The following is a 14,657-nucleotide window of genomic DNA, read 5'->3' on the forward strand; positions in this document are numbered from 1 at the left end:
TCAATCTGTATACTGCCTGACCATTTTTCTGGATCATTTTCTATTAGCAACATAGTCCCTTTAGTTTGTACTTTACAACTAGTATTTTCTACCAGCATGCACAGTTTAAAAAATGGCTTGAAGAGCCAAATATGTTTCAAATATATCCAATATAATTATAAATATGGTCATTTTCTTGATTACTAGAGATCTGTGCCTGATGGAATCACATTTTGTGAATTAGCAATAGTTTGGTAATAATTCACACAAAATTTCCCATAATTACTAGGAATATCTGAAAGCTGAGAGTACGAAACTTTCATTAACTCAATATTATGTAGTCATTTGGGCCGGCAAAAAGTATAAAATATTATTCCCAATACCACTGTGGACAAAAATGTGAACAGGATAATATAACATTTTGAAAATATTTTAATATTTGCCATTTTTTGTCTGTGCTATTAATATATACATTGATTTAGTAATAAATATACTACTATTACATAGAGTGCAATATTTTTTAGTATTCATAACTGGTTGAAATTAATGCTGCTATAACCTCAAGAAAGGAATAAATAAATATCATATCCAAATTCCAAACTAATGCTCAAAAGGTTATCATTAACAAAAACTATAAAATAAACATGTTGGGCATATCTCTTTAAGCATGATTCCTGTAATCAAAGCAAAAAAAAATCACTTTTCTCAGTCCTGACATTTCACATGATGGCTTTAAAGCATCGATGGCGTTTAAAAGAAAAGATAACAAATACAAATCTGTATCACTGTTTTTTTTTTTTTTTGCATAGGGAATGAATTAATTGTACTTTTAAAAATGCAGCAATCTTAATGAAATGTTTTCATCCACATAGTACTTGTTTTCTGTATGAATTCAGAACTTTTGAGCAATAAAAGTGCTCTGCGTAAGTTTATAAAATATGCTTTCTGGATTTAAAATTTAACAGAAAAATTTCCAAACAAGTCATAGGTATGATTCTAAAATATTATGTACATAATATATGACCACAGGAGGAAATTCCTCACTGTAGTACAACACAGTGTACAAATATGAAGCACAGTGTTTAGTATAATTTCCCTTTAGGTTTTCCTCACATTGGTGCATAAGAGGCTGACTACATTACACAACATGCCCCATTCTCCTTGTTGCATACAAAGTAGAAGAGGGATGTGAGGACAAATTTAAAGTAGAAAATGAAAATAAATGGCAAAAATACAGTGCAAATGCTTTAAACAGTGCACTTTATAAAATAGTTTGCTTTATTCATACTTTTTTATAAAGTGCAATATTACTTAAAACAGAGACACATGTACCTTAATATTCTGCAATAACCATTAAAACAAATAGCCAGGAAAGAGCAGTGCAAAATTAAAAACATACACATAGCTTAGCATGCATCTCAGATGGATCCCGAATAGAGTATGGGACCTTGAGTTCTTATATCTTTTTTTTTTTCCACTTTTTAGAAAAAGATTAACAATAGCAGGTTATCATCATATGTAACCATAAAATAAAAACAATAAGTTAAAATCTTCTCTCAAGAAATAAGTATATGCCATACATAAAATTCATTACAGAATCTTTTTTGAAAACAGACCCCTTTCTCTGATAAATCACTGTTTGAAGGGTGCAAATTTCAAAAACCCACATTGTCCACAAGGCAAAGCAAAAGGTATCATCACAGTATGAGTCATTTCTTGTCAGCAGACATCTGGAAAACCTGTGACTTATTCTGCAAGCAGCTCAAATCTAGCCCTAGTTAAATTTACAGGAACCTTTGCTCTTTCAATAATAGTCTTGTTGGCATCATGCTAGCTTGCTAAAAAGTAATATGTGCTCTATTCACAGTAACATTCTCTGTCCAGTGCTTTTGGATGAGGATAACCAAACAGGTTTTCCTGAAAAAAATCATTAGGAGGCAGATTCCAATGAGACCAACGGGAAACATTTTTAAAAGCATAAAAGATCACCTCAGGCATATGCTGAGGGAATAAAGGTGCAATGGATCACTGACACACTCCTACCATGCCTAAGCTACTGAGTCCGAGAACTGGAAGAGGGTCTCCGGGTTATTGCTGTCAGCAGGATTGCTGGGCTGCAGTGTCTTGGTGGGTGTAGTTTTACCGTGAGAATGAGAGGAAGAAGAATGGGAACTCTCACTGGAACTGCTGCGCGTCTCGGTACTGGTGCTAGTCTTTTTCATTTTTCTTCTCTTAGCCAAAGGGGCCTTATCGACATTCTGAAGGCAAAATCCCTCTCTCTTGTATTTGTTAAAGGCCTAGGAGAGAAAAAAGGGAACCCCTGTGAAGGTAAAAGTACTGAAGTTTTCCTAGCAGTTACGACTTACAGCAGAAGACAACTTTCCATTGGCAACTGCAGCCCCAAGTTGTTTTAAGGGAACAAAGCTCTTAAAACCTTTGTATCTAAGCCTATTGGCAAGGTGGAGAAGTTCCTGGGAAAAAATTTCTGAGGGCTCTGTTTAAATCAAACTAGCTAGGTTGTCTGAGAGTCACAATTCTAATAAATCTTTTGAAGAAGTTAGTACTACATCTTAATACGAAACAATTGACTGGAAATTCCTGAAGACCATCAGTAATCAAACTACTCCCATTACTTTTAATGGTTCTGTGTCTAAGATTTAAAATTCTGAACACAAAGTCCCAATGCAAGCAGACTGGATGCATTATGAGTCTTTGCTCTTCATTCCCATTCAATGTCATTTGGGTATATACTGGACACTTATACGCACAGAGAAGCACAGCTCTACAGCCTCGCCCTGGCTTCCTCCTCCTGCAGCCTGTCTTCACTCTCCTTAGCCTAGGCTTGGACAATGCTGCAGTTACAACTTGTAGTTGTCACTTTGCAACCTATGTCACTGAGAAGATTTGAATCATCTGATAGAAATTCTTGCAGTTAATCTCTTTACTGTCTCAACATTTCCTAGTTATTACTTTTTAAATCCATTTCTGCTGCTGAAGAAGCGCTATCCCTATCCCTTCTCCTTTCCCAAAATAATCCCTTTGAAGGTGACTTTCTGTCTCCCTAACTCATCTTATACTATACTTTACATGAATTACCTTAATACATTTGCATCTGCTTGGCACAAATATGCATAATCCACAGTTTCTACCAAATAGTCTCAGTCTTTCAAACATACAATCTATACTTAATACCAATGAACTTACTTCATATCCCTCCCAGTTTTAAGAATGTGTGATGTACTAAATGGTTGTGGAATGAATGGGAAAAAATGCCTTAGTTCAAATATGCCTTAGTTCCTAATGTTTATTATGGTTTTTAAAGAAAATGATTTAGTCTATTTGAGAGGAAAAGTTCTATTATCTCATCTCATAAGGTCATTCTAAAATTAAATACGTATTTTGTGGGTTAGCAGTGACTCTGGTCCCCTGTGCACTTTTTGTTATAAAGTGTTTATAACCACGAAGCAATTTATAAAAACATTCCTAAAAGTGAAAGGACACATATTATTTTAAATGCGAAACAAAGAAAACGTATCTGAGGCTACAGAGTAAGAACATTTGATTATGATTCCTACTCAAACCGTCCAACATGTACAGAGCATAGGGCCTTACGTGGAAGGTTGCTTTCACACAGGTATGCACGGCAGCTCCTGAAGATCCTAGAATATCCGGAGTCATCAGAGGATTGGAGGACAGCTGACTGCCATCTTGAAGCCATTCATTGTACCTCAAGCCAGACATTTTAAGTCTTTTGTTTGGATCAACTGTGAGAAGTCCTGTGGGAACAGATAGTCTTATTTTATGATTTGTCATTTTAAACATGGTTTAAAAATAAACTCTGAAATAAATCTCAGTTATGTTCACATGACATGGTGAACATATATAGCTTTAATCTCCTACAAAAATAATTAGATTTTCCTATTCATTTAAATTCTTTTGTAAATACTGGATTCTAATGATAAAGTCACAATAGTCTATTTCTAGGAAGCTGCAGGCGAAGTGGCTTTTCTTTTTTTTTTTTTTTTTTTTGAGACGGAGTCTCACTCTGTCGCCCGGGCTGGAGTGCAGTGGTCGGATCTCAGCTCACTGCAAGCTCCGCCTCCTGGGTTCACGCCATTCTCCTGCCTCAGCCTCCCCAGTAGCTGGGACTACAGGCGCCCGCCACCTCGCCCGGCTAGTTTTTTGTATTTTTTAGTAGAGACGGGGTTTCACAGTGTTAGCCAGGATGGTCTCGATCTCCTGACCTCGTGATCCGCCCGTCTCGGCCTCCCAAAGTGCTGGGATTACAGGCTTGAGCCACCGTGCCCGGCCTAAGTGGCTTTTCAATCAGGAGAAAATAAACACCCAAAACAAAGACTCCCAATGGTGACCTGGTAAGCTCCAAATGAGCAAAAAGCACACAGATCTACTTCATCCATGTACCAAACATTTACTGGCCATCTTCTATAAGTCAGGGAGTGCAGTAAGGCACTAGAGATATGGAGATGGAGATGCAGAGAAGAGCTATTATTAGAAGACACATAGGCAAAACCCCAGCTATTATAACATCAGGGACAAGTGCAATAGCAAGATACATAGGCACAGTGTTTTAGCAGGCCCCAGGGAGAGTGTAGCCTGGGGAGTGAGGGTGTCCTGGAAGGCTTCTAGGAGATGAGTCCTGTAGGATAAGGAGAAGTGGCTAGGGAAGAGGATTAAGAAGAGTGTGTAAAGACACGGAGGGATCTGAAAGCTCGGTACATCTGAGGAATTCAAATATTCTGCAACGGCAGAGCTGGGGTGAGAAGGAAGCAAAGGCAGACAGGACCAGGTCATGAGGGGCTTTGAATGTTAAATGCTAGGCTAAGGAGTCTGACCTAAAGCAAACAGAGAGTCTCCAAAGGATTTCCAGCAGAAAAGAGGCATAATCACATTTGGATTCTAGAAAAGTCCCTCTATTGATAGATGATGAACAGCTTAAGTCAGAGGAAGTGAGGCAAGGTGAAAGGATGCTGCAGGATTTGGGGAGAGAAACGGTGATGAGAACAAAGGTAACGACATGTGAATGGGAAGGAAGGGACCGCTACAAGTGCTGCTGAATCTGTAGAACTCTGTGACTGGCTGCGGAGGGCAAGGCAGGTGCAGGTATCCAGGAGGACGCCTAGGTTTCTGTTTTGGTGATCTGGCTTCTTAGCAGTGCCACTGCTGACAGGATGAAAGACAGGAGGAGGAGCGTGTTGGGGGGAAAGGACAGTCAAAAAGTATCGGTTTGTTTTAGATGTATTTGACTGAGATGCCAGTGGAAGCCAAGTGCTAGCTCATGTTAGAAATGTGGAGACCATTACTAAAGAGAATGTTCTGATAAAAAGACAAGGCTGGAGAGAATAGCCTGGGAGCCTGTTAGAATACACATGGATTCCTTGAGTAATTGACATACAAATGTACGTGTAATGGGCATGATTCTACTTCAATCACTACACATCATATAAAATGTAAAATTTCATTAGATTCTTACCTTGGATCAAATCTTTAGCCTCTTGGGATACATTCTTCCAGGCTTCTCCTTCAAAGGAGAAATCTCCCTTTTTAATTTTCTTCATGATTTCCACTGCGCTGGTACACGTCAAACTTCGGTCATGAGATTGGAAGGGAACCTGTCCTGACAACATTGTGTACTATCAGGGAAAAAGTAACAAAACAGAATGACTACCCAGATCCGTTAAAGCCGCGCTAATAATCCTAATAGTAACGTAATTGGCGTAATTTACCAACTGCTACAATTAGCAAGATTGAGTTTAAAGATTACGTGACTTCTGTCACTGAGGCAGTGAATACATCTCAAAGACTTGTAAACCAGTGGCATGGCTTATTATGATATAAAGATTTAAAATCACATTTATAACTATATTCAAAGCAATAAGAAGAAAAAAGGATAATCCAACTGCTTCAGAAAAGATTGTATTGATGTTAACAGAAAATAGAGAGACAGCAGAACTCCTTAATAACTATGTTTTTCTATTCCATTTCCACCATCCTTTCCCCAGGACATGTAACTATGGTTAAGGACTTGAAAAACTTTATATAGGCCTTCCTATTTGATCTGTAATTACCCGTTTTTATTTTATTTTCTCACTGTTGTCTTAAATACAGTGAATTATCTACAGCCACCTGTTTTCATTGTAGCCATATGTTTGAAATCTATGTTTAAGATTTTCCCCTTTAAAAAGTTAACAGAATAACAAACAAGCCAAGGCTTATCTTTGTAGCAGAGATTGGATCTTAGGAAAGTGATCCTTTAAAATTCTTGGGGGAGTTTCTCTCTGCTCACTGACTTTCAGTCTTGCAGAGATGGCGGGTTGGTTATCAATGGTGGTGGGTTGGGTGGTGTTAAGTAGCTGTGTCTGGGTGTGGACCAGAGAGGACCAAAAGGTGGCCCCACCGGACAGTGTGAGAAGGGAGAAGTGGTGTCGGCAGGAGCCTGGGCTGAGGGAAGCGTGTTCATCATGGCACTTAGGAGGGGACACAGAAGGGAAGCTGAGTGTCAGCTCCAGCCCTAATTAGGAGACATGGAAGCCACATGATGCTCTGGTGGTCTAGAAACAATATGCCACCTTTTCTGGTCACATGTCTGACAAGTAGGCTCACCCTCACGATGGCAAGATGGTGAAACAGCTCTTACACACTGGCTCTTCAGAAAAGATGGAAACTCCTAGACAGGCTAATAAAAATAACATAAAAAGGACAACCAGGAGATCCAATAAGGTAGGTAATAAACAAAACATGAGTAAGAAGGATGGAGAAGACAGGAATAAGACCCAGATGCAGAAGGAAGAGAAACTTGACACCTCCGAGGTTACAAGAGACTAGAAGGCTTTGGACAAATTTAGATTTTCTGAAATAGAAAATTGTGCCTGAGAAGAATAAAAACTACATGCATGAGAATGCACAGAGTCTGAAAAGAGAAGACATGGAAAAAGAACCTCGGTTTCTAATTTGGAGCAACCTAACGAGGAAGATTAATTGCTCTAAGAAGGGCAATGTCAGAACATCTGTAGAAGGCAGACAAAACTCCCTAAATCCTTGATGTAGCTTGAAGGCAGGCTACGACTAGGTCTGAGTGAGCCAGTCCACAGGCTGGCAGTAACTGTCCAAGATTAACTGGAGTCTCATAACTGATGCCATGCCTCCACCTGCCCCTCACCTGACTTCTTCCCTCCTGTACCCTTCATGCAGACACCAGAGTAACAGTCATGCAACTTAAATCTTACAGCATTCCCCTATCCAAATCCCTTCACTGGCTTCCTTCAGTCTCTGACTCTTGCTTCTCTTTTTCAGCTTTTTCAGCCTCAGCTTCTGCAGTTCCCCATATTCCAATCCTGCGTTCCCACCAACAGTTCTCGGGGCTCTGGGACTTTCCACATGCTGTTTGGTCTCCTTAAAATGCCATTTTCTTTCCTTAGCTGGCAAAGTCCCATGCATCCTAGAGTGGCTAGAGTGTAACCCAGTTACCCAGTTTGGGTAACTGGGAACTCTGCAGTCCTCTACTGCAGAGAGAAGACATGTGGCACAGAAGCAGGGGAAATGAGCATTAGGGTCACACCTGGCTGCAAACAACTGCTTTGTCAATTATTAGCTTTGGGATGGGCAAATTCAAGAACTTCTCTTAAGACCATTTCCTCGTGGGTAAAAGTAACAAGTGATATTATAAGATTATATGAAATTATACATGTAACATACCTAGTATTGTGCCTGGCACATAGTAGGTGCTCAGCAAATTGTTAACAAGTTTGTCTCTTAAGGCTTCCCCTCTATGGAAAGAATCCTTTCTTCATGATCTTATCCTCCACTCCTGTATCCACAGAGCTATCTAACAGCCACTGAACTGGTGTGCACACCTGTAGATGCGCTATCACTTTGTGGGGTAACTCAATACAACTGTCCACATTGCTAAACCATGAGCTCCCTAGAAGCAGAACTACGTCTTATGTATCACTGTATCCCTGAACCTTGCATAGTGCCAGAATTTGCTATCCCATGCTTATTTCCTGAATGAGTAAGAACTCTTTGAGAATACTTAAGACAGTGATATGATAGAGACTGTACTGTGGTCTTGATTAAACAGAGGGATGCCACCAAACGATAGCTCTGATGAGTCTGTGGAACTTGCGTCACATGTGTTCCAGATCCCCCAGTCTTTCCTCAGATGCCAGGAATTCCACTCCTTTTCCCTAAGTTTCTAGAATCCTATTTCCCTGACACTTGCCATTGAATAGAATGTAGTTTCCCTACGTCTTGCCTTTCTAGCTGCAAGTTTACCTCCCCAAACATGGAACAAAAGCTCTTCTAATATCTATAGTGAAGGAAAGAAAGGAAAGCAGAGCAAAGTTAGTCCTGTTAATGCGATTAGGTATCATTATAGGGTATTTTCCTCATTCCCCAGAAGTGGAATGATATAATTCTTATTTTGCAGAGCAGAAAACTAGGACTTCAGTGGTCAGGGGCATAATGAAACATCCTCCTCTAAAAGACAACCTACTGTACCTTGTACCACTAAGAAATAGGAATAGAACTTAGTGGGCTTCTTTGCATTTTGGAGGTAGCATACGTTGCACTTGAGAATACTGCTCTAAGAAACTTATCAAGTGACTCGGAAGGCTACCTGTTTCAAGTGGGGCCTAGCATAGGCTTTTGTTATAGGTCCAATCCTGTCAATTAGCAGGATGCTACTTAAGCCATAGGATTCAGTTGCTCTGACTGTACTACAGGTATCTGTGAAAGATGAGACTCTCTCGCCGCCACAACAGCAGTGTCTCAGAGCAGACCTGAAGTATTCTGCTGCAAGGTGGGGCCTTCTGGGGCAGAGAACTATTCTCCAAATAACAGCTCCTAAGATGTTACCAGATCCTGGCAGGCTCTGAGTGCCTCAACATGCAATCCCAAGAGCAGTGCATCATGTGTTAAGATCAGCAGATGCCTTGATTCACCAAGTCAGGTAGGTACAGCAACAAACCAATGCATTATGGAAATGGCACACTCAGAATCTGCCCTGGGCATGAGTCCAGAAGGCATGAGTAAATGAGATGCTTACATGCATGTCACCTGTCTTGGTTGCAATAACACTTCTTCCTTAACTCACACTATGGCCTCACTGAAGGAGGTTCCCTATGATCAACTGGTGAGTCTGGTTGACAGATGGTTCACTTAAGTGCAGCTGGCCTGTAGAACATGACAGACTCAGCAAAGATACCAGCTGGCTCAGGATAATACCTCGGGGGTCGGGGTGCTGTCTCTGAGAGCTGTGCGGAACCAATGGCTGATGGGTCCAGGTCCCCCGTATCTAGATTCTATGGGTGCAGGATCCACTTACAGAACTCATGCTTCCTGGCTCTGCTCAGAGGTCTGTTCCATGAGCTCAAGTGATCAACTGCACTTGGTGACGACACGTGGCCAGCCCAGTAGTACGTGCTCTGCTCTCTTTTCCTCACCCCTGTACCTTGGGATTATGCTCTTTAATAACATAATATGACATAAGTATTAGCTTCAGATTTCACTTTCCGGGGAACACAGAATAGAATATCTTTCTCTCCACTCCTAAGTTTTCATTGTGTTAAAATGCACTTAACAAAATGTACCATGTTAACCATTTTTAAGTGTATAGTTCAACGGTATTAAGTATCTTCATCATCACCATCCATCTCTAGAACTCTTTTCATCTTGTAAAACTAAAACTCTATACCCATTAAATACTAACTCCCCATTCTCCTTTCCCCCACAACCCCGGCAACCACCATTTTACTTTCTGTCTCTATGATTTCGAACACCCTAAGTATCTTTTCTGAACATACGGTATTTGTCTTTTTCTAACTGGCTTCCTTCTTTAGCATAATATCCTTAATAATAATCTTGTTGTATATGTGAGAATTTCCTCCCTTTTCAAGGCTGAATAATATTCCAGTGTATGTACACAGCACATTTTGCTTGTCTATCATCTATCCATGGAAACTCAGATTGCTTCCACATTTTAACTCTGTATGTGTCCATCAGATCTAGTTGGTTAAGTCCTCTATTTGCTTACTTATCTTCTGTCTGGCTGTTTTATCCATTATTGAGAGTGGGGTATTGAAGTCTCCAGTAATTATTACAGGACTGTCTACTTCTCCCTTCAGTTCTGTCAGTTTTTGCATCATGTACTTTACTGGTCTGTCATTAGGTGCACAAGTGTTTGTAATTGTTGTGTCTTCCTGTTGAATTGGGTATTTTATTAATATATGAGGACCCTGTGACCCTCTTTGTCTTTTGTAAACTTTTTCTTTTTTTTGAGACAAGGTCTCACTCTGTTGCCAAGGTCAGAGTGCAGTGGCATAATCATGACTCACTGCAGCTGTGACTTCCCCAAGCTCGAGAGATCCTTCCACCTCAGCCTTCTGAGTATCTGGGACTATACGCACATGCTACTATATCTGGCTAATTTTTAAATATTTTGTAGAAATGAGGTCTCATTATGTTGTCCAGGCTAGTCTCAAACTCCTGGGCTCAAGTAATCCTCCTGCCTCAGCTTCCAAAGTGCTGGGATTACAGCTGTGAGCCACCACGCCCAGCCTCTTATAAACTTTTTTGATTTAAAGTCTATTTGGTGGCTGGGAGTGGTGGCTCATGCCTGTAATCCCAGCACTTTGGGAGGCTGAGGTGGGCAGATTGCTTGAGGCCAGGAGTTTGACACCACTGTGGCCAATATGGCGAAACCCCGTCTCTGCTAAAAATACAAAAATTAGCTGGGTGTCACGGTATGCGCCTATAATCCCAGCTACTTGGGAGGCTGAGGCATGAGAATTGCCTGAACCTAGGAGGCAGAGGTTGCAGTGAGCTATTTTAGTGTGGCCACTCCTGATCTCCTTTTTGTTTGTTTGTTTCTGAGACGGACTTTTGCTCTTGTCACCCAGGCCAGAGTGCAATGGCACAATCTTGACTCACTGCAACCTCTGCCTCCTGAGTTCAAGTGATTCTCCTGCCTCAGCCCCTTGAGTAGCTGGGATTACAGGCACACACCGCCAAGCCTGGATAAGTTTTGTATTTTTAGTAGAGACGGGGATTCACCATGTTGGCTGGGCTGGTCTCGAACTTCTGACCTCAGGCGACCCGCCCGTCTTTGCCTCTCAAAGTGTTGGGATTACAGGCATGAGCCACTGCACACAGCCTTGTTCTCTTTTGGTTACTATTTGCACAGAATATCTTTTCCCATATTTTCACTTTCAATCTATTTGTGTCTTTGGATCTAAAGTGATTCTTTTGCAGACAGCATATAGTTAATCATGTTTTGAAATCCATTCTACCAATCTTTGTCCTTTGATTCAAGTTTAATCCATTTGCATTTAAAGTAATTCCTGATAAAAAGGAACTAACTTCTGTCATTTTGCTATTTGTTTTCTGTATACTCGACGGCTTTTTTGTCCTTCGTATTCTGCATTATCGCCTCCTTTTATGTTTATTTTTTTGTAATAAAACGTTTAAATTCCTCTTTTCTTTTTGTATACATTCTATAGCTATTTTCTTTGTGGTTTCCAAGGGATTACATTTAGCATCCTAAAGTTATAACACTCTAACTTGAATTTATATCAGTTTAACTTTAATAATGTATAAAAACCTCTGCTCCTCTAACAGTTCTACCCAACTTCTTTTGGTTGTTTATGTTACAAAACCACATCTTTTTACATCGTGTGCCCCAAAACAAACTGATAATTCTTTTAAACGCATTCGTCTCTTATGTCACGCAGAAAACAAAAAGTGAAGTTATAAAATGTTGTCACAATAATGCTAGCTTTTTACAACTGGCCATGTATTTACCTTTATTAACATCTTTATTTCTTCACAAGGCTTTGAATTAACTGTCTAGTGTCCTTTCTTGTCAGCTTGCAGGACTCCCTTGAGCATTTCTTACAGGGTGGCGTTAGTGGTAATGAAGTAATGCACTCCCTCAGCTTTTTATGGATCTAGAAATATCTTAACTTCTCCTTCACCTTTGAAGGACAGCTTTGTCAGAGATAGGATTCTTGGTTGACAGTTTTTTTTTTTTTTCCTTTTAGTGCTTTGAATGTATCACTCCACTGCCTTCTGGTCTCCAAACTTTCTGATGAGAAATCTGCTGATGATCTAACTGAAGATCACTTGCATGTGTGGATCCCTTTTCTCTTGTTGCTATGAAGGTTCTATTTTTTTTTTTTGAGACAGAGTCTCACTCTGTCACCCACTCTGTCATGATCTCAGCTCACTGCAACCTCTGCCTCCCAGGTTCAAGTGCGTCTCCTGCCTCAGCCTCCCGAGTAGCTGGGATTACAGGCATGCACCACCACACCTGGCTAATTTGTAAATCTTTAGTAGAGATGGGGTTTCACCATGTTGGCCAAGGTGGTCTTGAACTCCCGACCTCAAGTGAGCAGCCCACCATGGCCACCCAAAGTGCTGGGATTACAGGCATTTCATTATAATGTGTTTCAGTGTGGGTCTCTTTCAGTTAGTCTTACTTGAAGTTTGTTGAGTTTCTTAGATGTTTATATTGTCTTTAATCAAAATTGGAAAGTTTTCCACCAAAACTAATTTCCAATAGAATACTTCTTCCAATATTCTCTCTGTCCCTTTTTTTCTCTTCTCCTTCTCAACCTCTGACAGTGCATACGTTGATCCTCTTGATGGCATCCTACGGTCCCTTAGGCTCTGTTCGCTTTTTTCATTTTTCTGTCTGTTCCTCACACTCAATAATTTTAATTGTCCTAACTTCAATTTCACTGATTCCTTCTTCTGCCTGCCAAATCTGCCTCTGAAACCCTCTACTGAATTTTTCATTTCAGTTACTGTACTTTTCAGCTCCAGAATTCCTTTTCATTTTCTTTTCGGGTTTTCTATCTCTTTACTGTTATTTCCATTTTTGTTCATACATTTTGTCTTGATGTTCTCCACATACTCCTTTAGGTCTTTCGATGTCTTTAACACAGTTGTTTTAAGACTTTGTCTAGGCGAATTTATCGCGAGGTCTTTTTCAGGAACAGTTTCTGTTATTTTTTCCTTTGAGTGGGCCATACTTTCCTGTTTCTTTATATACCTTGTGATTCTTGTGAAAGTGGGACCTTGAACTTAATGATGTGATATCTCTGGGAATCAAAATTCTCATTCTTCCTGAGGGTTTGCTTGCTTTTTTTTTTTTTTAATTTGCTTTTGTTTATTGCTTTTTGTTTTTTGATTGTTATAGGCTGTCTCTGTGCTGAGGATCAGCATGAAGTATAAACTCAAGGTCTTCTCAGGTCTTTGATGAGCCTGCAGCTTTGCCTGGGCATGCTTGGTAGCTTTCTAATTTTCCGTGTATAAGCAGTTGCTTTGGAATGTATGAGTACTGAATATCTGGCTTCCAAAGGGAAAAAGGAGAAAAAATGAAGAAAGGAAAAAGGCGGACTGGTCCTTTAAGTACCCCTGGATATCACTTCATCCAGAGGAGGAGGAGGAGGAGGGGCTTGCAGGAATGGTGGCAGGCACAACAATGACCACTGCTTCTTTGCACCTCTATAATGAGAAGCAGCAATTACAGCAATTCAGATCACAGATCCTCTACATTTGGAGGACAAGGTCCTTTTTGCCCATCCTGGCTCCCACAAGCTGTGTGTAGGTTGTTTTAGCAATATGTGCATGGCTGTCTGCTACAGGGTTGAGGGTCGGGAATGGGTGGCTGCTATAAGTTGAGCATCCCTAACCCATAAATCCGAAATCCAAAATGTTCCCAAAACAAACTTTTTGAGCGCTAACATACTCAATGGAAATGCTCACCGGAGCACTTTGCATTTTGGATTTTCAGATTAGGGACGCTCAACCAGTACATATTCTGTAAATATGCCGCAATTCAAAGAAATCCGAAATCCAAAATACCTCTGGTCCCAAGCATTTCAAATAAGGGATACTCAACCTATACTGTGCTAAGAGCTAAAATTGACCAAAATTAACGCACTTTACTGTCCAAGCCTTTCCCTGGAAGCTGAAAACTTTCAATGGACTTCAGAGTTCCAAAATAGTTACGTCAGAGAGATTCTGCCACTGCAGTTGGTGGTGAGACAGATTCCTGGTGCTTCCTACTGCACTGTTTTCCCAGCATCCTCTCTTTAAAATATCCTTCTATTGTTGATGAACATTGGGTTGTTTCCAGTGTGGGGAATTTTGAATCATGCTGTTATATATCTTCTTATCCATGTCTTTGTTACAGAAATATACATATTTCTGTTGGATATATTCTTGAATTGGAATTGCTGGGTTATTTGGTCTGCATATGTTCAGTAGATACTGCCAAATAGTTTGCTAAAGTCTGCTCTACTTCTTTGTCCTGCCCCACTTCTTAACAGGTATAGTTGTGGCTAAATATAAGAAAGCAGGGCAGGGAACGGTGGCTCACACCCGCAATCCCAGAACTTTGGGAGGCTGAGGTGGGCAGACTGTTTGAGCCCAGGAGTTTGAGACCAGCCTGGGCAACATGGCAAAACCCCACCTCTACAAAAAAATACAAAAATTAGCTGGATATGGTGGTGTGTGCCTGTAATCCCAGCTACTCGGGAGACAGAAGCAAGAGGATCACCTCAGCCTGGGAGGTAGAGGCTGCAGTGAGCCATGAACGTGCAACTGCCCTTCAGCCTGGGCAACAGAGCAGGATCTTGTCTCAAAAAAAAAAAAAA

The 14,657-nt window shown here is 40.5% G+C and overlaps 1 protein-coding gene across 8 annotated transcripts in view; it reads right to left on the reverse strand.

Annotated features, from left to right (window-relative positions):
* Positions 1 to 397: 397 nt before the first annotated feature.
* The window catches only part of RPS6KA5 (ribosomal protein S6 kinase A5), an 82,132-nt gene continuing 67,872 nt past the window's right edge, over positions 398 to 14,657 (reverse strand). For 7 of the 8 annotated variants that reach the window (XM_017882319.1, XM_017882321.1, XM_017882318.1 and 4 more), the window contains 3 exons: positions 5,471 to 5,630; positions 3,592 to 3,755; positions 398 to 2,276 (listed from right to left, as the gene is read on the reverse strand). In XM_017882319.1, coding sequence (XP_017737808.1) covers positions 2,028 to 2,276; positions 3,592 to 3,755; positions 5,471 to 5,630 — 573 coding nt within the window. In that variant the 3' untranslated portion in view covers positions 398 to 2,027. The remainder of the gene's footprint in view (positions 2,277 to 3,591; positions 3,756 to 5,470; positions 5,631 to 14,657) is intronic. The other variant, XM_017882314.1, reaches the window with a different exon arrangement.

Source organism: Rhinopithecus bieti, unplaced genomic scaffold, assembly GCF_001698545.2.
Source record: "Rhinopithecus bieti isolate Rb0 unplaced genomic scaffold, ASM169854v2 scaffold_12086, whole genome shotgun sequence".
Lineage (NCBI taxonomy): Eukaryota > Metazoa > Chordata > Mammalia > Primates > Cercopithecidae > Rhinopithecus > Rhinopithecus bieti.